This window comes from Xenopus tropicalis, chromosome 7 (assembly GCF_000004195.4).
Source record: "Xenopus tropicalis strain Nigerian chromosome 7, UCB_Xtro_10.0, whole genome shotgun sequence".
Taxonomy (NCBI): domain Eukaryota; kingdom Metazoa; phylum Chordata; class Amphibia; order Anura; family Pipidae; genus Xenopus; species Xenopus tropicalis.
In genome coordinates this window covers 3,724,943-3,749,911 of record NC_030683.2, presented here as the reverse complement: position 1 = coordinate 3,749,911, position 24,969 = coordinate 3,724,943, and the positions used below count along the sequence as shown (strand labels likewise).

At 48.2% G+C, this 24,969-nt stretch overlaps 1 protein-coding gene across 1 annotated transcript; it reads right to left on the bottom strand.

The window, feature by feature from the left end:
• Positions 1–8,194: 8,194 nt before the first annotated feature.
• LOC101733565 (pleckstrin homology domain-containing family S member 1-like) lies at positions 8,195–24,700 on the bottom strand. Its single transcript, XM_018090396.2, has 17 exons — positions 24,561–24,700; positions 21,981–22,029; positions 20,844–20,902; positions 20,394–20,506; positions 18,923–19,057; positions 18,608–18,668; positions 16,589–16,654; positions 15,644–15,706; positions 15,011–15,076; positions 14,540–14,641; positions 13,405–13,485; positions 13,242–13,318; positions 11,538–11,657; positions 11,319–11,420; positions 9,987–10,122; positions 9,235–9,323; positions 8,195–8,660 (listed from the first exon to the last, which is right to left on the bottom strand). Exons 2-16 carry the CDS (start codon positions 22,009–22,011, stop codon positions 9,249–9,251), a joined length of 1,287 nt encoding a protein of 428 aa, XP_017945885.2. The 5' UTR covers positions 22,012–22,029; positions 24,561–24,700; the 3' UTR covers positions 8,195–8,660; positions 9,235–9,248.
• Between the last annotated feature and the right edge of the window lie 269 nt (positions 24,701–24,969).

The window sequence follows — 24,969 nt, the reverse complement described above, 5'->3', positions numbered from 1 at the left end:
CTCAACCCCTTTAATTGTATTGCGTCTGTTTGTATTCAGGCCCTCTCCTGTTCATCTAATTGCCCAGTTGCTACAGTAAGTGGAACCCTAGCAACCAGAGTACACTTTAAACTCCAAACTGAGTGATGGGGGACATTATACCTGTATATATATATATTATTAGTAGCCGCCAGTACAGAGATAGGGCGCGGCCGCTCTCAGACCTATTAAACAGCAGAATTGTATTTTTATTGGCTCATTCTGCAATATAATAGATTTACGGTGTTATTTTAACCCCAGGACTCACCTTCATCACTCACTTTATTTGTTCAGTTCAGTTGCAATTCTCGTAAAGATTCCGGCGCAGATAGCGTCCTGGCCTCCCGGCTCGTGGTGCCCATACACAGGAACAGGCCGGCTGTGGGTTTGGGGGGCATTTTGTAAACTTGCATAAAATACAGGGGCAGGGACTGATGGGAATGGGATAGGGTCCTTAGATTGTAAGCTCACTGGGGCAGGCGCACTGATGGGAATGGGGATAGGGCCTTAGATTGTAAGCTCACTGGGGCAGGGGCTGCATTGGGAATGGGATAGGGACCTTAGATTGCTAAGCTCACTCGCGGGCAGGGGCTGATGGGAATGGGATAGGGGCCTTAGATTTGTAAGCTCCACTAGGGCAGCGGACTGATGGGAATGCGGATTAGGGACCTTTAGATTGTAAGCTCACTGGGGCAGGGGCTGATTGGGAAATCGGGATAGGGGCCTTGAGCATTGTAAGCTCACTGGGGCTAGGGGCTGATGGGAATGGATAGGGAACCTTAGATTTAAGGCCTCACTGGGGCACGGACTGATTGGAATGGATAGGCCGACCTTAGATTGTAAGCTACTGGGCAGGGACTATGGGAATGGGATTTACGGACCTTAGATTGTAAGCCACTGCGGGCGGCTTGATGGAATGGGAAGGGTCTTAGCATTGTAAGCTCACTGGGGCAGGGACTGATGGGAATGCGGATTAGCGGACCTTAGATGTAAAGCTCACTGGGGCAGGACTGATGCGGAAATGGCATAGGGACCTTAGATTGTAAGCTCACTGGAAAGGGACTGATGCGGAATGGGAAATAGCGGACCTTAGATTGTAAGGCTCACTGGGGCAGGCGCCTGATGGAATGTATAGCGACCTTTAGCATTGTTAAGCTCACTGTGGCGAAGGGACTGATCGGGAAGTGATAGGGACCTAGATTGTAGACCTCACTGGGCAGGGGCTGATGCGAATGGGATTAGGGACCTTAGATTTGTAAGCTCACTGGGCAGGACTGATGGGAATGGGATAGGACTTGGATTGTAAGCTTTCACTGGGGCAGGGGGACTTGATGGGAATGGGATAGGGACCTTTAGATTGTAAGCTCACTGGCGGCAGGACTGATTGGGAATGGAAGGGACCTTAATTGTAAGCCCTCACTGGGGCAGGACTGATGGGAATGTGATTAGGGACCTATAGATTGTTTAAGCTCACTGGGGCAGGGGCTGATGGGGAATGGGATAGGGACTTTAGATTGTTAAGGCTCACTGGGGCAGGGACTGATGGGAATGGGATAGGGACCTTAGATTGTAAGCTCACTGGGGCAGGGGCTAATGGGAATAATCTTTGCTATGTAACTAACAGAAGGAATATATATTTATAAACAACACTCGGTTCTGATTGGGCCCTGGGGGCGTCACTGCTATTTTTGTCTGGATTTCTTGTTAAAGGCAAAGTCGCTCACAAACCAGCTGGATCCGACCTGTCGTGGGAAGACTTTATCAGCCCCAGGAAACACCAGCGCCACCTACTGGCACACGCCCTGCCCCCACCCTGTGTGGGTTATACAATGTTGGCCCAGGCCGGGCCAGGGGAGACAAGCACTATGGGTGATTATTGCCCATATCCATGGCAAGTACTGCCTATTATGCCCCACTAATGCCCCTTGCTCCACCCCCACGGGGGGTATAAATACAGGTGACCACTGGGGCAACCTTGTTGTGTATTATCCTATGGCAACCAAGCAGAAACTTGTTTTCTAACTGGTGGCCCTGAATGCTGCTTGCTGATTGGTTGCTATGGGTTACTAGATCAGTCGCTCCTATCATTACATACCCCCCCCAGCCCTTGTTTAACTGCACCCCGAGTGGCCCCTGGAATTCTGGGAGTTCCAGTTTAAAGCTGCAGATTGTAATGTATTCTGTGATTTTATTCGCTTCCCACTAGGGGCCCCGGCGCTGCAGGGCTGGTAACTATGGGAATAGCAACACGACGATTCATTGGGGCACAAACCAGACTCCATTTTACTCCATTTGTTTCATTTGGAAAGAATTAAGGGGACATTCAATAGAGAATGAACTTAGAGCTGCGCAGCTACTGGATAAATGGGGATTACTGTGAAAGTTATTGCTCGGCAAATCCCAGCCAGTGTTCTGCCATCTTCATGCCGACCCCTAGGGGGTGCTGTTTATCACAGTATGTGACTGGGGCCCCATCATGGCTGCTCTTACACAGGAGAGACGTGAGGATGTTCCTTTAGCATCGAGTGCATGGGGGGGGGGGGGGACATGGGGGGGGCACACTTTCATCTGCAAATCAGGGTCTGATTTATCTTGGAATTTAGTATTTAGGCAAGTTTAAATAACAACGAAGGATTAGCGTTGGGGGAGGGTTAGAATTAGGGTTAGGGATAGGGTTAGGGATAGGGTTAGGGATAGGGTTAGGGATAGGGTTAGGGATAGGGTTAGGGTTAGGGATAGGGGTAGGGCTATGGTTAGAGTTAGGGATAGGGTTAGGGTTAGGGATAGGGTTAGGGATAGGGATAGGGCTATGGTTAGAGTTAGGGATAGGGTTAGGGATAGGGTTAGGAATAGGGTTAGGGTTAGGAATAGGGTTAGGGATAGGGTTAGGGGTAGGGTTAGGGCTAGGGTTAGGGGTAGGGTTAGGGCTAGGGTTAGGGGTAGGGTTAGGGGTAGGGTTAGGGTTAGGGATAGGGTTAGGGATAGGGTTAGGGATAGGGGTAGGGCTATGGTTAGAGTTAGGGATAGGGTTAGGGATAGGGTTAGGAATAGGGTTAGGGTTAGGAATAGGGTTAGGGATAGGGTTAGGGGTAGGGTTAGGGCTAGGGTTAGGGGTAGGGTTAGGGCTAGGGTTAGGGGTAGGGTTAGGGGTAGGGTTAGGGTTTAGGAGGGGGGGAGGTTAGGGATATAGACTGGGTAGGATTGGGGTAGGGTTAGGGTCAGGGTTAGGGAAGGGGTAGGGTTAGGGGTAGGGTGGGTAGGGTAGGGGTAGGGCTATGGTTAGAGTTAGGGATAGGGTTAGGGATAGGGTTAGGAATAGGTTGGGGTTAGGAATAGGTTAGGTTAGGATAGGGTTAGGGTTAGGGTTAGGGCTAGGGTTAGGCTAGGGTTAGGGCTAGGGTTTAGGGCTAGGGCTATGGTTAGAGATAGGGTATAGGGTTAGGATAGGGTTAGGAATAGGTTAGGGCTGGGTTAGGTTAGGGGTTAGGGCTAGGGTTAGGGTTGGGGTTAGGGATAGGTTGAGGGTTAGGGTTGGGGTTAGGGTTGGGGCTAGGGTTGGGTTAGGGTTGGGGTAGAGGTTGGGGTTGGGGTTTAGGCGTTGGGGTTAGAGGTAGGGTTAGGGTTGGGGTAGGGTTAGGGTGGGGTAGGGTTGGGCGGTTAGAGGTAGGGCTAGGGTTGGGGTTGGGTAGGGTTGGGTTAGCGGTTGGGTAGGGTTGGGGTAGGCGTTGGCGGTGGGTTGGGTTGGGTTAGGGTAGGGTTGGGGGTTAGGGTTGGGGTAGGGTTGGGGTTAGGGTTGGGGTGTAGGTTGGGGTTAGGGGTGGGGTAGGGTTAGGGTTGGGGTTAGGGTTGGGGTTAGGTTAGGGTAGGGTTGGGTTTGGGTAGGGTTGGGGGTTGGGGTTATGGTTGGAGTAGGGTTGGGGTTAGGGTTGGAGTAGGGTTGGGGTAGGGTTGGTGTTAGGGTAGGGTTGGGGTTAGGGTTGGGTAGGGTTGGTGTTAGGGTAGGGTTAGGGTTGGGGTAAGGGGTTGGGGTTAGGGTTGGGGTAGGGTTGGTGTTAGGGTAGGGTTGGGGTTAGGGTTGGGGTAGGGGTTGGGGTAGGGTTGGGGTTAGGGTTGGGATTAGGGTTGGGGTAGGGTTGGGATTAGGGTAGGGTTGGGGTTAGGGTAGGGTTGGGGTTTAGGGTAGGGGTAGGGTTAGGGGTTAGTGGTTGGGGTAGGGTTGGGGTTAGGGTAGGGTTGGGGTAGGGTTGGGGTTAGGGTAGGGTTGGGGTAGGGGTAGGGTTGGGGTTAGGGTTGGGGTAGGGTTGGGGGTAGGGTTAGGGTTGGGGTAGGGTTGAGGTTAGGTAGGGTTGGGTTAGGGTTGGGGTAGGGTTGGGGTTAGGGTTGGGGTAGGGTTAGGGTTGGGGTTAGGGTTGGGTTAGGGTTAGGGTTGGGGTTGGGTAGGGGTTGGGGTTAGGGTTGGGGTTATGGTTGGGAGTAGGGTTGGGGTTAGGGTTGGAGTAGGGTTGGGGTAGGGTTGGTGTTAGGTAGGTTGGGGTTAGGGTTAGGGTTGGGGTTGGGTAGGGTTGTGTTAGGGTAGGGTTGGGGTTAGGGTTGGGGTAGGGTTGGGGTTAGGGTTGGGGTAGGGTTGGGTTAGGGTGGGTTGGGTTAGGGTTGGGGTAGGGTTGGGGTAGGGTTGGGGTTAGGGTGGATTAGGGTTTGGGTAGGGGGGTTAGGTAGGGTTGGGGGTTAGGGTAGGGGGGTAGGGTAGGGTAGGGTAGGGTTGGGTAGGGTTGGGTTAGGGTAGGGTTGGGGTAGGGTTGGGGTTAGGGTAGGGTTGGGTTAGGGTTGGGGTTAGGGTAGGGTTGGGTTAGGGTAGGGTTGGGGTAGGGTTGGGGTTAGGGTGGGTTGGGGTAGGGTTGGGTAGGGTTAGGGTTAGGGTTAGGGTAGGGTTGGGGTTAGGGTTGGGGTTAGGGTTGGGGTTAGGGTTGGGAGTAGGGTTGGGGTTAGGGTTGGCGTAGGGTTGGGGTAGGGTTGGTGTTTAGGGTAGTGTTGGGGTTAGGGTTGGGGTTAGGGTTGGGGTAGGGTTGGGGTAGGGTTGGTGTTAGGGTAGGGTTGGGTTAGGGTTGGGGTAGGGTTGGGGGTTAGGGTTGGGGTAGGGTTGGGGTAGGGTTGGGGTAGGGTTGGTGTTAGGGTAGGGTTGGGGTTAGGGGTTGGGTAGGTGTTGGGGTAGGGTTGGGGTTAGGGTTGGATTAGGGTTGGGGTTGGGTTGGGGTTAGGGTAGGGTTGGGGTTAGGGTAGGGTTGGGGTTAGGGGGTAGGGTAGGGTTGGGTAGGGTTGGGGTAGGGTTGGGTTAGGGTAGGGTTGGGGTAGGGTTGGGTTAGGGTAGGGTTGGGGTAGGGTTGGGTTAGGGTAGGGTTGGGGTAGGGTTGGTAGGGTTGGGTTAGGGTAGGGTTGGGGTTAGGGTAGGGTTGGGGTTAGGGTAGGGTTGGGGTAGGTGGGGTTTAGGGTAGGGTTGGGTAGGTTGGGGTAGGGTTGGGGTTAGGGTAGGGTTGGGGTAGGGTTGGGGTAGGGTTGGGGTAGGGTTGGGGTAGGGTTAGGATAAGGGTTGAAGTGTCCGTATCCTGTTAATACTTTTTGCTGCCTGACCCCATTTATATGTTGTACTTGTTATCAGGATGGTTTGAAATCAGTCAAACTGGCCAACCAAATCCAACCATTTATGGCCATTTTAAGGGCATCTCTTACTCTTGATATGGGATCACAAAGGGCAACTTGTAGCCAAAATGCCCCTGATACAAGCCTTAGTTACTCTTGGGACCCTGCCCTGACTGTGTCAGAAATTAAGTCCTTGATTATGACCCACTGAAGGGATAAATAGGTAGAATGTTGCAGAAGCCGAGTAACTGGATCTTTCAGACTTTATGCTACAGGAAGATTTGCAGTCACAGAATATTTACTGGTTTCTACCAACTTGGGTCACAGCCAGAACTTACTGCTCCGTATCTGATTGGCACCTTGTAATGTAATGTGAGGAACCCGAGTAAGTGGTGGCGCCTGGGGCATTGCTGGACAACTGTGTCTGTCCCTTTCCCTTCCCTGCACTGCTGGTTCTGACTCCTGATACAACTCCCCAATATCCATTCATTCCTCATTCTCACTGGGTTTATAGTTATGTGTAACTGTCACTGTGTCTGTCCCTTTCCCTTCCCTGCACTGCTGGTTCTGACTCCTGATACAACTCCCCAATATCCATTCATCCCTCATTCTCACTGGGTTATAGTTATGTGTAACTGTCACTGTGTCTGTCCCTTTTCCCTTCCCTGCACTGCTGGTTCTGACTCCTGATACAACTCCCCAATATCCATTCATTCCTCATTCTCACTGGGTTTATAGTTATGTGTAACTGTCACTGTGTCTGTCCCTTTCCCTTCCCTGCACTGCTGGTTCTGACTCCTGATACAACTCCCCAATATCCATTCATTCCTCATTCTCACTGGGTTTATAGTTATGTGTAACTGTCACTGTGTCTGTCCCTTTCCCTTCCCTGCACTGCTGGTTCTGACTCCTGATACAACTCCCCAATATCCATTCATTCCTCATTCTCACTGGGTTTATAGTTATGTGTAACTGTCACTGTGTCTGTCCCCTTTCCCTTCCCTGCACTGCTGGTTCTGACTCCTGATACAACTCCCCAATACCCATTCATCCCTCATTCTCACTGGGTTTATAGTTATGTGTAACTGTCACTGTGTCTGTCCCTTTCCCTTCCCTGCACTGCTGGTTCTGACTCCTGATACAACTCCCCAATATCCATTCATTCCTCATTCTCACTGGGTTTATAGTTATGTGTAACTGTCACTGTGTCTGTCCCTTTCCCTTCCCTGCACTGCTGGTTTATATACGCTACTGACCAGCACTTAACAGGTTAATGGGCAGTCAGTGTGACTTTGTATTCCCCGATGAACCTGCTTTTTGTATCTCGGCTGCTAAGTTTCAGTTTTTTGCATGAATTCGTTGTTATAAAAAGCCCCAGTTTATTCCTCAAATACCTTGTACAAAAGGGCAACTAAACCAACAAAAGACAAAATAAGCAAAAGACACTTCCTGTTCAGCATTACTCACAGTAACGTTTAGAAGCAATTCCAGCCCAATACAAATATGTGATATTTACACAAAACCCAACCGACCCGACGAGATTCCTACGGTATAAACAGTAACAGGGAGGGGCCTGAGTAGGAGGAGCCGCTTGTATGTGATACGGGTCAGGCAGGGTTAATCCCAGGTGTGCGGCGCTGGGCACTAATTCATTTATTGGCAGCTACTTGGCTTTGTACTCCTCTTATCTTGTCACCTCCCATAGCCCTGCTGTAGTGTTATATTTCTCCTATTCCCCTGTACTAAGCACAATTCAGCAGGAACAGCCCCCTAAGTTTGCCCATAGCCTGTACAGAGAGATACCATAAAACTATGGCACATAGGGATACCCCTGTACTAAGCACAATTCAGCAGGAACAGCCCCCTAAGTTTGCCCATAGCCTGTACAGAGAGATACCATAAAACTATGGCCCATAGGGATTCCCCTGTACTAGCACAATTCCAGCAGGAACAGCCCCCTAAGTTTGCCCATAGCCTGTACAGAGAGATACCATAAAACTATGGCCCATAGGGATTCCCCTGTACTAAGCACAATTCAGCAGGAACAGCCCCCTAAGTTTGCCCATAGCCTGTACAGAGAGATACCATAAAACTATGGCCCATAGGGATTCCCCTGTACTAAGCACAATTCAGCAGGAACAGCCCCCTAAGTTTGCCCATAGCCTGTACAGAGAGATACCATAAAACTATGGCACATAGGGATTCCCCTGTACTAAGCACAATTCAGCAGGAACAGCCCCCTAAGTTTGCCCATAGCCTGTACAGAGAGATACCATAAAACTATGGCACATAGGGATTCCCCTGTACTAAGCACAATTCAGCAGGAACAGCCCCCTAAGTTTGCTCATAGCCTGTACAGAGAGATACCATAAAACTATGGCAGCATAGGGATTCCCCTGTACTAAGCACAATTCAGCAGGAACAGCCCCCTAAGTTTGCCCATAGCCTGTACAGAGATACCATAAAACTATGGCACATAGGGATTCCCCTGTACTAAGCACAATTCAGCAGGAACAGCCCCCTACAGAGCGATACTAAGAAATTCAGGAAAAAATGCACATTTATTGTGATGTGAGCGTCCCTTTAACTGCACATATGGGGGTGTCGCTCTGCTCCCCAGTATTATTTCAGTATGACGGCACAGACGGGCACAGTCACCGGATCAGAACAGTCCAACTCAGTGTTATGATCTCCTTGGTTTCCTTTCCTCAGTTCTTGGATCACTGATTGGCTGTAGTGGATACTCTTTGAACCTCATCTAGTAATTGTTCCCATGGCAACGCTGGTTAAGTGGAGCAGGGCAGCCAGGGGGGCCAGGGAGGAGGTAACTGTTGGGGGGCAGAACTGGTTGGACCCTAAAGGCAGGGTCAGTAGGTCAAAGGATTACAAAATGGTGCCCTTGGGCCCCAAACAGAAGATCTGGTCTGTGATTGGTCCTTGGATGCAACGGGCGCCCCACAATTCCTCTGGGCGTCCTGATTGGCAGCTCCATATCCCATTATCTGAATCTGCAATGGATCAAAAAGAGTTAATTATTCAGAGAATTTTCCAGTTAATGGAACTTCAGCTTCTGATTGGGCCCCGGGGCCACTTCTCAGGTACCGCCCCCCCATCCCATTAATAACTAATAATCCCATTGGCATCAGCTGAGCAGGGAAACTGGGTCGCCATGGTGACTAATCTGGGGCAATAATGGGGCTCACACTGGTACCCAGATTGCATTGTGGGAAATAGACACTGGTACCCAGATTGCATTGTGGGAAATAGACACTGGTACCCAGATTGCATTGTGGGAAATAGACACTGGTACCCAGATTGCATTGTGGGAAATAGACACTGGTACCCAGATTGCATTGTGGGAAATAGACACTGGTACCCAGATTGCATTGTGGGAAATAGACACTGGTACCCAGATTGCATTGTGGGAAATAGACACAAGAAATTGGGTTTGTTTGTTCCACTTTGCAGAAAGCATCAGTGTAGAACATGGGGGATTTGGGGGTCATTTGACCCCCCAACTGTCTCCCCTCCCATCTCCTCCCAGTCTCCGCCTGTCAGAGCAGCAATGACCCCCAAACCTACCGTCTGTGCTGGGCTCAGGATCCGGCGCTGGAACAGCCCCCCGTGGGCAGAACGGCGGCGTTAGAGTCCCGGATAATTGTTAGAGTCACCTGAGAATATTATAAATCAGCTCATTCCTTCCCTGATCTCACAGGTTTTCTACATTCCCTCACTCACACTCACTCTCATTCATTCACTTATTCCCTCACTTACTCATTGATTCACCGATTCACTCAAACTCATTAACTCACTCACTCTCTCACTCTCTCATCAATCCACTCACTCATTCATTTACTCACTCCCTCACTCACACTCACAAACTCATTCACACCCACACTCACGCTCTCATTGATTCACTCATTCATTCATTTACTCAAACGTATTAACTCACTCACTCACTCTCTCATTGGTTCACTCATTCATTTACTCAAACTCATTCACTCCCTCACTCACTCTCTCATGAATTCACTCCCTCATTCATTTACTCACTCCCTCACTCACACTCACAAACTCATTCACACCCACACTCACGCTCTCATTGATTCACTCATTCATTTATTTACTCAAACCCATTCACTCCCTCACTCACTCTCTCATTGAATCACTTACTCATTCATTCACTCAAACCCATTCACTCCCTCACTCACTCTCTCATTGAATCACTTACTCATTCATTCACTCAAACCCATTCACTCCCTCCCTCCCTCACTCACTCCCTCACTCACTCCCTCACTCACTCCCTCCCTCACTCACTCACATGGGGAAGACCTCACCTCACTGTTGGTCGCGCTCTTTAGCAGCTGTAGGAAGAATTCCAGGCTCTTTAGCCGGATGCTGTTAATGGAGTGAATACGGTCCCCACAGCTGAACAGGCAGGGGGTCTCGCTGGGGCCCCTCCAATTGCAGACGCTACAAGGGCAGATAATGGGGGGGGGGGGGGCAGATAAATCAGAGTATTCTGGGTCGTATGCCTGACTGAGGTGGGTCCTGCTGTAATTACCTAAAGGTGCCCATAAGGGGGCAGACCGATGGGTTTATCTGCCCATGTATGGGGCCCCTGTGATTGATATTTGGCCGAAAATCAGTGTCAATTGGGCAGGTTTGATCTTCCCATTGGAACAGGGACTGCATTGGGTCAATGAGATGGTTCTCTAGCCAACGGCTCTTATACCTCATTGTAAGTCTGATATTGCCCTTAAGTAGGTATATCGGAAAAACAGATGCTCGTTTGGCAACCTTAATCTTAATGGGTGTGGCCCCCAGCTCCCAGCATCCCCTGAGACTTACAAGCCAATAAGCTGTACCCCCATACTGTACTGTCTAAGGGAAACTCTATGGCACCCCCTACCCATATGTATAAATACAAATATACAGAGAAGGAATGTTCTGGGCACACAATAAGCTGTACCCCCATACTGTACTGTCTAAGGGAAACACTATGGCACCCCCTACCCATATGTATAAATACAAATATACAGAGAAGGAATGTTCTGGGCACACAATAAGCTGTACCCCCATACTGTACTGTCTAAGGGAAACACCTATGGCACCCCCTACCCATATGTATAAATACAAATATACAGAGAAGGAATGTTCTGGGCACACAATAAGCTGTACCCCCATACTGTACTGTCTAAGGGAAACACTATGGCACCCCCTACCCATATGTATAAATACAAATATACAGAGAAGGAATGTTCTGGGCACACAATAAGCTGTACCCCCATACTGTACTGTCTAAGGGAAACACTATGGCACCCCCTACCCATATGTATAAATACAAATATACAGAGAGGGAATGTTCTGGGCACACAATAAGCTGTACCCCCATACTGTACTGTCTAAGGGAAACACTATGGCCCCTCCCTCCCATATGTATAAATACAAATATACAGAGAAGGAATGTTCTGGGCACACAATAAGCTGTACCCCCATACTGTACTGTCTAAGGGAAACACTATGGCAGCTCCTACCCATATGTATAAATACAAATATACAGAGAAGGAATGTTCTGGGCACACAATAAGCTGTACCCCCATACTGTACTGTCTAAGGGAAACACTATGGCAGCTCCTACCTAGGGAAAGTTCTTGTTGGTAACTTACCACACACACTCGCCAACCTGCTCTACATCTAAATATTTTTGCAGCTGATCTTTCGGAACTTTGACTTCTTTTTCCTGGGGATCGTTTGGTTCTTGCTCTTTACTATGAAATAATAATAAATATTGGAATTTATAAATCCAACGAGATACACAGTAAGGAGCATGGGGCTATAAAGCAAGAGGGTAATTAGTGGGCAGTACCTATTGTTACTGCACTTACTTTATTGGAGATGTGCCAGTCTGTATAAGTTGCCCCCCCTGGGGTATATTGGCTTCTTCTCTGCTGTCTGTACATTCCATGTCCCTTTCTTGCTTTATTTCTCTTTTGCATTTCTCTATTCTGTAACATAAACCATTTGTTATACTATTCCCTTCCTTTGTTTGCTGATAAAGGGGCTAAAAAAGGAGGATATACAAATCTAGGCCACTGTCTCAGTTAAACTCTCCCTGCCTCTCCCCCTGTAGCTTCCATCAGAGTATTCTAGTCCCTCCCACTGCTTGAGTTACAGACTCCCTGCACCTCCCCTGTAGCTTCCATCAGAGTATTCTAGTCCCTCCCACTGCTTGAGTTACAGACTTCCTGCCCCTCCCCCTGTAGCTTCCATCAGAATATTCTAGTCCCACCCACTGTGAGTTACAGACTCCCTGCACCTCCCCTGTAGCTTCCATCAGAGTATTCTAGTCCCACCCACTGCTTGAGTTACAGACTCCCTGCCTCTCCCCCTGTAGCTTCCATCAGAGTATTCTAGTCCCACCCACTGTGTGAGTTACAGACTCCCTGCCCCTCCCCCTGTAGCTTCCATCAGAGTATTCTAGTCCCACCCACTGTGTGAGTTACAGACTCCCTGCCCCTCCCCCTGTAGCTTCCATCAGAGTATTCTAGTCCCACCCACTGTGTGAGTTACAGACTCCCTGCCCCTCCCCTGTAAGCTTCCATCAGAGTATTTTAGTCCCACCCACTGTGTGAGTTACAGACTCCCTGCCCCTCCCCTGTAGCTTCCATCAGAGTATTCTAGTCCCACCCACTGTGTGAGTTACAGACTCCCTGCCCCTTCCCCTGTAGCTTCCATCAGAGTATTCTAGTCCCACCCACTGTGTGAGTTACAGACTCCCTGCCCCTCCCCCTGTAGCTTCCATCAGAGTATTCTAGTCCCTCCCACTGCTTGAGTTACAGACTCCCTGCCCCTCCCCCTGTAGCTTCCATCAGAGTATTCTAGTCCCACCCACTGTGTGAGTTACAGACTCCCTGCCCTCCCCCTGTAGCTTCCATCAGAGTATTCTAGTCCCACCCCACTGTGTGAGTTACAGACTCCCCTGCCCTCCCCCTGTAGCTTCCATCAGAGTATTCTAGTCCCACCACTGTGTGAGTTACAGACTCCCTGCCCCTCCCCCTGTAGCTTCCATCAGAGTTTTCTAGTCCCACCCACTGTGTGAGTTACAGACTCCCTGCCCCTCCCCTGTAGCTTCCATCAGAGTATTCTAGTCCCACCCACTGTGTGAGTTACAGACTCCCTGCCCCTCCCCTGTAAGCTTTCATCAGAGTATTTTAGTCCTGCCCACTCTTATATTTACAGATTCACTGTAAGCTGCCATCAGAGTGTTCTAGTCCCACCCACTGTGTGAGTTACAGACTCCCTGCCCCTCCCTTGTAAGCTTCAGAGTATTTTAGTCCTGCCCACTGTTAGATTTACAGATATACTGCCCCTCCCCCTATAGCTTCCATCAGAGTATTCTAGTCCCTCCCACTGCTTGAGTTACAGACTCTGTGCCCCTCCTACTGTAAGCTGCCATCAGATTGTTCCTGTCCCACTCACTGCTAGAGTTAGGGACTTCCTGCCCCTCCCCCTGTAAGCTTCCATCAGAGTATTCTAGTCCCGCCCACTGCTTGCAGTAATGAGACAATTCCGGAGCGTTTGGTACTTACACAGAGTACATTTCCATGTAGGAAACATCACATTCTGTGTCGCTCAGATCAGTAAAACCCGAGGATTCATTGCTCATCTGTAAAAACCAAAAGTCAGAGTCACTCTACTCTTAGCACTGCGCCCCCCCCAGGATTCATACAGTAAATACATAGCAGAACTCACCTGCTGGGTAACCTTGGGCAGGGGGGGAGTATTTTGGTTGATTGGTTCTGATGGGGCGGCATCACTCACTGTGCCTCTTTTCTGTTAATGAACAATAAAAGAACAAGGTCATTGCTGAAAAGTAAAGGGAATTATATAGCAGCTAATGCACCCCCTATTGTGAATGATAAGGATATTAGGCACAAGGCTGCAGGCTGAGTTATACAGGGAACTCTGAGTATCACTCATGTATTATAAGGGATAATGTACCCCCTACTGTAAATGATAAGGATATTAGCAGTCACTGAGGGGTTCTGTGCCCCCCATATAAAGGCACAAGGCTGCAGGCTGAGTTATACAGGGAACTCTGAGTATCACTCATGTATTATAAGGGATAATGTACCCCCTACTGTAAATGATAAGGATATTAGCAGTCACTGAGGGGTTCTGTGCCCCCATATACAGGCACAAGGCTGCAGGCTGAGTTATACAGGGAACTCTGAGTATCACTCATGTATTATAAGGGATAATGTACCCCCCTACTGTAAATGATAAGGATATTAGCAGTCACTGAGGGTTCTGTGCCCCCCATATAAAGGCACAAGGCTGCAGGCTGAGTTATACAGGGAACTCTGAGTATCACTCATGTATTATAAGGGATAATGTACCCCCTACTGTAAATGATAAGGATATTAGCAGTCACTGAGGGGTTCTGTGCCCCCCATATAAAGGCACAAGGCTGCAGGCTGAGTTATACAGGGAACTCTGAGTATCACTCATGTATTATAAGGGATAATGTACCCCCTACTGTAAATGATAAGGATATTAGCAGTCACTGAGGGGTTCTGTGCCCATATAAAGGCACAAGGCTGCAGGCTGAGTTATACAGGGAACTCTGAGTATCACTCATGTATTATAAGGGATAATGTACCCCCTACTGTAAATGATAAGGATATTAGCAGTCACTGAGGGGTTCTGTGCCCATATAAAGGCACAAGGCTGCAGGCTGAGTTATACAGGGAACTCTGAGTATCACTCATGTATTATAAGGGATAATGTACCCCCTACTGTAAATGATAAGGATATTAGCAGTCACTGAGGGGTTATGTGCCCCCCATATAAAGGCACAAGGCTGCAGGCTGAGTTATACAGTTACCTGCTTAGGGGGCAGTGGGGGCAGTTGAGGGGGTATGTCTTCATACAGATGGAAGGGCTCGCTGGAGGGGCTTGAGTCGGCTTGGGGGTCCCATCTCTTCAACTGTACACAAAAAAACAACAACAAAACACAAGATTTACCAACAAACTGCTTTATATCCTATTTCCCATCACTTCTTAGTAAGTGTCAGTCTGTCTAATGGTTTTACCCCGGAAGGGAATAAAGGGAAAGTATGACATAAAGAAATTTTAATTAAATATATTCATTCAACATTTGACATTATATTAATATTTTTAATTGCTATTTAAGGTGCTATCAGTCTGCCTATGGCTATTCCCTCCACTGCTGCTCCTGACTACATACAGTATATCATCAGCAGCTGCCTAGGCAAGCCTCAGAGAGGATTCTGGGAGCTGAAGTCCATCTAAGGGCAGAGAGGTTTGGTGACTGGGCGTGTACTTTGTGACTTACATCGATGATTGGCCCGTGGGATCTGTAAGTGGATTGTGGGTAGGATTTGGGGCGGATCCTGTTGTCCTGCATAGAAAATTGAAATTAATTGAGACAAAACTAATTAAGACAAAATCCTGCATTTTAGGTAAAAAAACATGGTGATTGGGTCTTAAAATGCAACATTAGGGTTTAACCCATGCAGCCCCCCCAGAGAGGCCTCAGTATTTCCCAATCATTCATTAGCTCTATGTTACCCCACAACTGGGCCCCAATCAGATTGTTTGGTTCCCATCCCCAGTCCAATAAGCTGCTCAGTGATACCGTGGGCGGGGCTACACATTAGGGCGGGGCTACCTGTGCTGGGCTGGCAAAATGAAAGAACACAAATTCCCATTAGAATGTTGATATCAATTCATCCCATATAATTATATATATATGTATAAAAGATTCTTATGGATCTTATGGGTCTTGGACATCAGCACAATGTTGATCAACGGAACCCAAAAGGGTTAACAGTTCCAGGCTCAGTGACAGCCTCCTGTCCCCATGGATAAAGTGTCGCCCATACACAGGGCCATTTTAGCTGCCGGTATCAGTCCTTTAGACCAATATCGAATGGAAATGAAGATTAAAGGGCAAGTGGCGCCTTACCATGAGAGACGGCTGATTGAAATCATAAGCGAAGACGTTGATCGGGGTCCTGTCCCAATGTGGCTGTGGGAAGGTGATTAAGAAATTCATTAAGGTTCCAATGATTTGAATTTTTCATTAATGGTGTAGAGCCCCATCCTGCACTGATATATATTATTTATTTATACATATGGGTAGGGGGTGCCATAGTGTTTCCCTTAGACAGTACAGTATGGGGGTACAGCTTATTGTGTGCCCAGAACATTCCTTCTCTGTATATTTGTATTTATACATATGGGTAGGAGGTGCCATAGTGTTTGCCTTAGACAGTACAGTATGGGGGTACAGCTTATTGTGTGCCCAGAACATTCCTTCTCTGTATATTTGTATTTATACATATGGGTAGGGGGTGCCATAGTGTTTCCCTTAGACAGTACAGTATGGGGGTACAGCTTATTGTGTGCCCAGAACATTCCTTCTCTGTATATTTGTATTTATACATATGGGTAGGGGGTGCCATAGTGTTTCCCTTAGACAGTACAGTATGGGGGTACAGCTTATTGTGTGCCCAGAACATTCCTTCTCTGTATATTTGTATTTATACATATGGGTAGGAGGTGCCATAGTGTTTCCCTTAGACAGTACAGTATGGGGGTACAGCTTATTGTGTGCCCAGAACATTCCTTCTCTGTATATTTGTATTTATATATATGGGTAGGGGGTGCCATAGTGTTTCCCTTAGACAGTACAGTATGGGGGTACAGCTTATTGTGTGCCCAGAACATTCCCTCTCTGTATATTTGTATTTATACATATGGGTAGGAGGTGCCATAGTGTTTCCCTTAGACAGTACAGTATGGGGGTACAGCTTATTGTGTGCCCAGAACATTCCTTCTCTGTATATTTGTATTTATACATATGGGTAGGAGGTGCCATAGTGTTTATATAGAATATAAAGGTTCTTACAGAATAAGGCCCAGTATACGGTCTTGAAATTGAAGAACTTGGACTTGGAAAGATGAATCTTTTGTTCTTAAAACAAAATACAGGATCATTATCAGAGGAGTAAGAAGGCATATGAGGGGTTAAACACAAAGGGTTACTATTTATAGGCTGCTTTATGTTAGGGCATCATGTCCCATCAGTCCTGTATTTACTGTAAGAAGCTGCCGAACTTGTTTCAGTCTTCACGGCGCACATCATGGGTGTCCACTATTACCACTACTTTACTGGCGATGCTGACGCCCCTTATACCCTCGTTTGGTCATGTCACACCCTGCCAAACTGGCCATACACTGGGTCCAGATCCACTCGTTAGCCACCGTGCCAACTATACAGACTGGGCAGTGGGAGCTTGGGCCGCTCCTGCACTAAATACATGGTCTTGGATGACCAAGAAGTCTGTAAGGAGACTGAGTCTGGTGGGACCTTAAATTACAGAAACCAACAGGCAAACTCAGGAGAATTCCTGGCAGAACCTTTATATTAAGAGAACACGAGGCTTATAGGAAAAACAACCCTTACTTCATTGTCCCCAAATCTTCCTATGGGGGAAAGGCTTCCCCTTATGGTGGGGCCTCAGGGTAAAAGTGGTTGTTAAGAAAAGTAAAAGAAGTCAAAATGGCTATGATGGTTGCAGCAAGGTATTAGGGTAGGATAAATACAGTAGGGCAAGATGGGGACAGTAGGACAAGATTGAAACAGTAGGGCAAGATGGAGACAGTAAGGCAAGATGGGGACAGTAGGGCAAGATGGAAACAGTAGGGCAAGACGGAGACAGTAGGGCAAGATGGAAAAAGTAGGGCAAGACGGAGACAGTAGGGCAAGATGGAGACAGTAGGGCAAGATGGGGACAGTAGGGCCAGATGGAGACAGTAGGGCAAGATGGAGACAGTAGGGCAAGATGGAGACAGTAGGGCAAGATGGGGACAGTAGGGCAAGATGGAGATAGTAGGGCAAGATGGAGACAGTAGGGCAAGATGGAGACAGTAGGGCAAGATGGGGACAGTAGGGCAAGATGGAGACAGTAGGGCAAGATGGAGACAGTAGGGCAAGATGGAGATAGTAGGGCAAGATGGAGACAGTAGGGCAAGATGGAGATAGTAGGGCAAGATGGAGACAGTAGGGCAAGATGGAGACAGTAGGGCAAGATGGGGACAGTAGAGAAAGATGGAGACAGTAGGACAAGATGGAGACAGTAGGACAAGATTGAAACAGTAGGGCAAGATGGAGACAGTAGGGCAAGATGGGGACAGTAGGGCAAGATGGAAACAGTAGGGCAAGATGGGGACAGTAGGGCCAGATGGAGACAGTAGGGCCAGATGGAGACAGTAGGGCCAGATGGAGACAGTAGGGCAAGATGGAGACAGTAGGGCAAGATGGAGATAGTAGGGCAAGATGGAGACAGTAGGGGCAAGATGGAGACAGTAGGGCAAGATGGGGACAGTAGGGCAAGATGGAAACAGTAGGGCAAGATGGGGACAGTAGGGCCAGATGGAGACAGTAGGGCAAGATGGAGACAGTAGGGCAAGATGGAGACAGTAGGGCAAGATGGAGGCAGTAGGGCAAGATGGAGACAGTAGGGGCAAGATGGAGACAGTAGGGCAAGATGGAGGCAGTAGGGCAAGATGGAGACAGTAGGGCAAGATGGAGACAGTAGGGGCACGATGGAGACGGTAGGGCAAGATGGAGGCGGTAGGGCAAGATGGAGACAGTAGGGCAAGATGGAGACAGTAGGGGCAAAATGGAGACAGTAGGGCAAGATGGAGACAGTAGGGCAAGATGGAGACAGTAGGGCAAGATGGAGACAGTAGGGCAAGATGGAGGCAGTAGGGCAAGATGGAGGCAGTAGGGCAAGATGGAGGCAGTAGGGCAATATGGCAGCTGTAGGGTTAGATAGAGATAACATTGGTTGGACTCCCCATATAACTAAACATGAGTGAGTTGCACTGAGTCCAAGTGCTGAGAATAAAAAAGTTTTCTTACATTTGATTGGATCCTTTCCACGGATTCTGTGAGGTGGTTGTACCAATCCTCAATCTCATTCCTGCGCGGATAAGAGACACACATAAAGCTTATCTGTATATATATATATAGTATATATAGAACTAATGACATTTTTCACATCTTTAATTAGGCGCAATTCTAGAGGACTTATCTCTCCAGAAGATCTGAGACATCTCTATATCTAGAATCCCTGCCGCAAAGCAAGACTGTACTGCTGGTATTGGCCAGAAAGGAAGCAGAGACACATAGCAAACCCATCAGTAACTTTAATGGTTCCAATTATTTGAAACTTACGGATCTTCGTCAGCCAGGAAATAAGTGCGTTTGTCTGTTCGTACCACTAAGACGTTCTCTGGGGAGCACCTACACGCCTTTAGGGTTGCCGCAAGGTCCTCTTTACTAGCCGAGCCTTTAGTGATGCTCTGAATCCTGAAACCACCAAAAACATAAGTCAATTTTCTGTTAATATCAATATTCACTTATTGTGTATAGTTCTACCTGTATCACGGGGCAAGGGAGCTCCACTTGGGCTTGAGCACTTGGAGGGGTAGAAGGGTCTCTTCAAGGTGGGCAGGTATTGGGTGCCTACTGGCCACTTGGGAAGGATGGGTCCAAACTTAGCAGCCCTACTGATAATTGGGACCCTTGAAAAATCCTAATGAGCGATGGCTCCATTGGCTGTAAAACTGATCTGTACTCAAGGTAGACACCTTGAGTACAGATCACTTTTACAGCCAATGGGGCCATCTCCATCTCCATCTTGTCCTACTGTCTCCATCTTGTCCTACTGTCTCCATCTTGTCCTACTGTCTCCATCTTGTCCTACTGTCTCCATCTTGTCCTACTGTCCCCATCTTGTCCTACTGTCTCCATCTTGTCCTACTGTCCCCATCTTGTCCTACTGTCCCCATCTTGTCCTACTGTCTCCATCTTGCCCTACTGTCTCCATCTTGCCCTACTGTCTCCATCTTACCCTACTGTCTCCATCTTGCCCTACTGTCTCCATCTTTTCCTACTGTCTCCATCTTGCCCTACTCTCTCCATCTTGCCCTACTGTCCCCATCTTGCCCTACTGTCTCCATCTTGTCCTACTCTCTCCATCTTGCCCTACTGTCTCCATCTTGTCCTACTGTCTCCATCTTACCCTACTGTCTCCATCTTGCCCTGCTGTCTCCATCTTGCCCTGCTGTCTGCATCTTGCCCTACTGTCTCCATCTTGTCCTACTGTCTCCATCTTGCCCTACTGTCTCCATCTTGCCATACTGTCTCCATCTTGTCCTACTGTCTCCATCTTGCCCTGCTGTCTCCATCTTGCCCTACTGTCTACATCTTGTCCTACTGTCTCCATCTTGCCCTGCTGTCTTTATCTTGCCCTACTGTCTACATCTTGCCCTACTGTCTCCATCTTGCCCTACTGTCTCCATTTTGGTTGCCTTAAAATCAACCTTTGGTCCCTCGAGTGGATCTACAAGTGGAATTTTTTCACGTGGCTGGCTTTTTTGTACCTTCCCATCATGGCAATGGTCACCACAGGCTGCCCTTTATCTAACTTATTGGCAAGAACATGGAGAGGTCTGACATTGGCCAACTTGGCCATCACTCAGAGAGTTCCATTTATTTGGCTTTTGGCCTGAACAAGGGGTGTAAAGGGAAGAGAAAACCTTTCTGAAGTTAAGTGGAATGAGCTCACTCAGCTGTGGCCCTTTGGCACTGTGTTTACCCATGATGCCTCTGTATAAATTTAGGGCATATGGCCCCTACTTACTCGCTGATGTTTATGGAGCCTCTCCTGGTCTCGGTGGCTCCATCCCAGCTGTAGTAGTTGAGGGAATATGTTTCATCGGGGCTCCTGCAAAGCTTAAATTCACGTCTTTTCCACTGGAAATTGAAAAATATATAACCTTAATAGATCAAACCAGTTAGAGAGGAGCCCCCAAATGGGGGCAAGATGGCGACCGTAGGGCCCAGATGGCAAAATTGATGGATGGATGACTTTATACCTTGTGTTACTCAATTTGAACCCCCCTGATTACTGTAGTAGTACAACCCAGCCCCCCCCCCATCCCCCAGGGAGTAGTAGCAGTAGTAGAACTCACGGGCCCTAAGTTGGGTGGCCCTACCTTCAATAAACAATGGGGCCCCCCAGACTGAGCAGCTACGGTTGGTCTCTTATTCTAATGTACAAACCTCTATAATAAAATATTCCCGTACTTACCCCTTTAATGAAAGAAGAGGGCGGAGACTTGATCAGGCATCCACGCTTGATAACTTCCTCTGAAGGGAATTTATATATAATTGTAAATGTGCGGCACATTGTGTTGTGTATAAATCATGTACTGACATAAGTGCCAAGCTGCATCCAGGCATTAGCCCACAGCAGCCAATCAGAAATGGGCTTTCATTATACTGACTGCCTGTGTCTGATCATAGCTAACTGCTGATTGGCTACGGAGGGTTACTGCATGTAAATGATCGCACCCATTGGCCGGAGATTTGCAGCAGGGGCAACAAGATTCAGGTCAAATTTGTGCAATTAGAGAGGAGTGATTATTGGGGGACTGAATGAGTAACAATGGGGGCGGGGCACGTAGACCAAGCTGCCATTGGGTGAGCGGAATGGGGTGGGTGTGTTGACTGAATGGTATGAGGGGCCTGGGGGGGTCAAATAGTTCTGCCTTGGGTGCCAGTAGTACTATGTTATAGAATGGCCTATTCATAACAACTTTTCAATTGGTCCTCATTTTTATAGTTTTTGAATTATTTCCCTTCTTCTTCTGACTCTTAGCAGCTTTCAAATGGGGGTCACTGACCCCGGCAGCCAAACCCTATTGCTCTGTGAGGCTATAGTTTTATTGTTATTGTTACTTTTTATTCCTTATCTTTCTATTCAGCCTCCTCTATTCATATATCAGTCACTCCCTCAAACCACTCCCTGGTTGCTAAGTTAATTTGAGCCCTAGCAACAGGATAACTGACCCTGGCAGCCAAACCCTATTGCTCTGTGAGGCTCCAGTTTTATTGTTATTGTTACTTTTTATTCCTTATCTTTCTATTCAGCCCCTCTCCTCTTCATATTCTAGTCTCTCATTTAAATCAAAGCCTGGTTGCTAGGGTAATTTGGACCTTAGCAACCAGATAGCCGCTGACATTCCAAACTGGAGATATAAAAAAAGCCAAATAATTAAAAAAAACCCCACTAATAATAAAAAATGAAGGCCAATTGCAAATCGTCACCTCTCTACATGATACTAAAAGTTAAGTTGAAGGTGAACATCCCTTTTAAGTCAATATAATTTAATATAATGAAAGCAGGTAAAGTTGACCTTTAATTAGTAATGGGTGGTTTTATTACCTGATCCTTGGCTGAGTCTTTTGGTGGACATCCTAGCAATGGCCGTACCCTGCAGACAGATAATGGGATTATTAGCAATGACCAAGCCCCCCCTGTACAGCCCCCCCCCCAGGGCCCTGTTAAAAGCTACAAAATAGGCCTATACATCAGCCAATGAATGGCAAAATCACTAGGGATGCAACCAATCAATCACTTTAGGATTCAGCTAAACCTCCCTCCCCCCCAAAAACAATCATTTGAACCCCTATACAGCATAGTAAGTGATAAAATAATATTCAAAATAATAATTATTAAAATCATTTTTCAAAGTAAGGGAAAAATTTCATTAAAAAATAATTGCCCTCAGTTATTGGGAGCTGGAGAGTCACATGACCTTAGGGGCTCAGCAGAACGTTGAGCATTTGGCAAAATGGGGTGGGGGTTAGCGCCAAGGGTGCTGTAGTGCACCATGTAAGGTGCCCCCCCCTGTAAGTGGGGGAATAGAGTGCATTGAAGCATGGAAGGACTTTCCCAAGTCTCCGGGAGCAGATTCCTTTCATTCCTGAGATGCCTGTAATTTCCCACATATTATTTCCCCATCTCTTTCCTGGTGCTGGTACCCTGGTACCGCTCTTGTGAGCAATTCCTACCTACAGTGTAACTGGGGTTCTAGATTGTAAGCTCTTCTGGTTTCTGTCCCAAACCGCAGAGTTACATTCCCCTCCCACTGTCTCAGTGTTTTAGTTTATACTTAGTATAAAGGGTAAGTGAGATTCCTCCTGCAGTTGGTCTTTATTTTGGGGTGGAAAATAAAGACCAACTGCAACTTCCTAAACAGCCAGTAACCAAGAGGGAGAATATAGAGAGGGAGAAGGGGCCCAGAGACTGACCCTTGGGGTCAGAGAGGAACAGCCAGAAGCGGTTACATGGAGAGATGGGAACCCGAATAGAACAGAACCACTGGTACCGAGCGTTTGGAGATGCTATTAAAGAAGACAATGGTCAACTGTATGGAGCACTGCCGAGGGGTGCAGGAGTATGGGTATGGGGGTACTGGGGCTCATTTATTAACACTGGGCACATTTACCCATGGGCAGTAACCCATAGCAACCAATCGGTGATTGCCTTGTTTCAGCAAGGGAGGGCAGAGAGGCATGAGAAGTGACGGGGGTGAGGCTTTGGGGTATCAGGGCAGCTTTGGATCTAAGATGTTGGCAGATTGTTGGGGTGCCAGTTGGGCTCTGAGCAGAGAAAGGGGCCGTGGCCATGGCTAAAAACTGATCTTATTGTTTCCTATGAGCCACCATTGATTACCTCTCCCGTGGCCAATGGCCATGAATAAAGGCCTGTTTGTAGCCAAGTGATGGGACATTTGCCTCCATACAGTAAGCTGCCTGCTTGGGTTGCTGGGCAGAGACGGGCAGCCTTGGTGCTGTTGCTATGGGATTGGCACTGGGCACAGGGAAACTTTAAGCAAAGGGCCCAATAGGAAGGTGCAGTTATAGAATCTACACACTCAGCAGGGAAAGGGTTATTATGGGTTTGCACTGATTCCTGCTATGGGCCCAGCTGACCCCAACTGACCTTCTGATGGATCCAGAACCAAATCCTGATACCAAAATGGATCTTTCCCCCTTTGCAAATTTCCGACCAAGTCCCCATTTCCATTTTTTTCCCATAATTCCAGTATGGTTGCAGATGCCAGGGGGCGGAGTTACATCAGGCCCAATTGTGGGAGATGGGGCAGAATCGGGGGAATCTGTGGCCCCGGCAGTGGCTGTAAGTGACCCCAATACCAGCTACAAAGTAGCAAAGCGATGTTGCAGAACTACAGCAGCTTCTGGCATAGAACTTGTTTCTGTTCACCAGTGTGCTGGGCGGGGCCAAACATATGGTAAAGGACAAGTTATACCATAAAGAAGCCCCCCCAGATGTGGGTTCCCTTCAGGACTCAGGGCCTTAAATTACGACACTGGTGACTCCCCATAAAATAGGCGTAAACTGTACATTAAATATAAATGAATACAAAATCCATTCATTTGTTGGGGTTACTGCCTGTGGGGGCAACAGGAGGTCTATGGGAAGAGTCCAGTTGCCATTATAAACCCTCAGGGCCCGACTGGGCCACCGGAATACCAGGAAAAATCCATATGGGCCCCAATCCTGTTGGGTCCTGCCCACAAGCATGCTTTGGGAAAATGCAAAGAAAATTAAAGATGGCTGTGTGTTCCACTGTGGAACGCACGGCCATCTTTACTTTTCTCTCATGGAGGTGTGGCCTGATTATTATTGGGAGTAAGTCACACAGCAGGGGTGTGACAGTGGCTGGCTGCTGGGCCCCTATATGGGGTACTTGGTGGGCCCTGGGTACCCCAGTCCGATGCTGTAAAAACCTCCTCAGCACTCGTACTCAGTATATCCATTCAATCAGCATCACAGTTCCATATTGTAAGATAAAGGGGGAGTATAACGAGTGTGAGTGTGAGTGCTTTGTCGCATTTACAGCGGAACAATCGCATTGCTACATTGCACTACGGGCAGCAGCGCGCTTGTACCCAACACCACCGAGCACAGAATAAACCCCCCCCCTTCGATACTCACAGCAAACAGCACTCAGCGGGGCGTCTTTGCAGCTCTGTCTCCGAGCGAGTGAAGCACAAAGTGTTTGCAGCAGTCCCAGGTCGCTGGGTGCTTTATAGATGTGAATCTGGTATTTCTGGTTGGTTCCTTTCCGTCAATGCGGCGCGGGGGAATTCAGCAGGAAAACACAAACCGATGAGTTATTTCCCCACTTTCAAGAAATTTCTGGGCAATTTTGTATAAACAGAGCTATGGGGGTGGGGGGTGGCTATGCCCAGGCATGGGGAGGGGGCAATATCTGCCAGGGAATGATCCCCCCACTACTGCCATTACCCTAATGGGAAAGGGTGCAATTAAACTATCCAACCTAGTGCAATGAGTGGGGGGCAATGCTATTGGCCAGACCTAATGCCCCCCCACCTACCCCCTG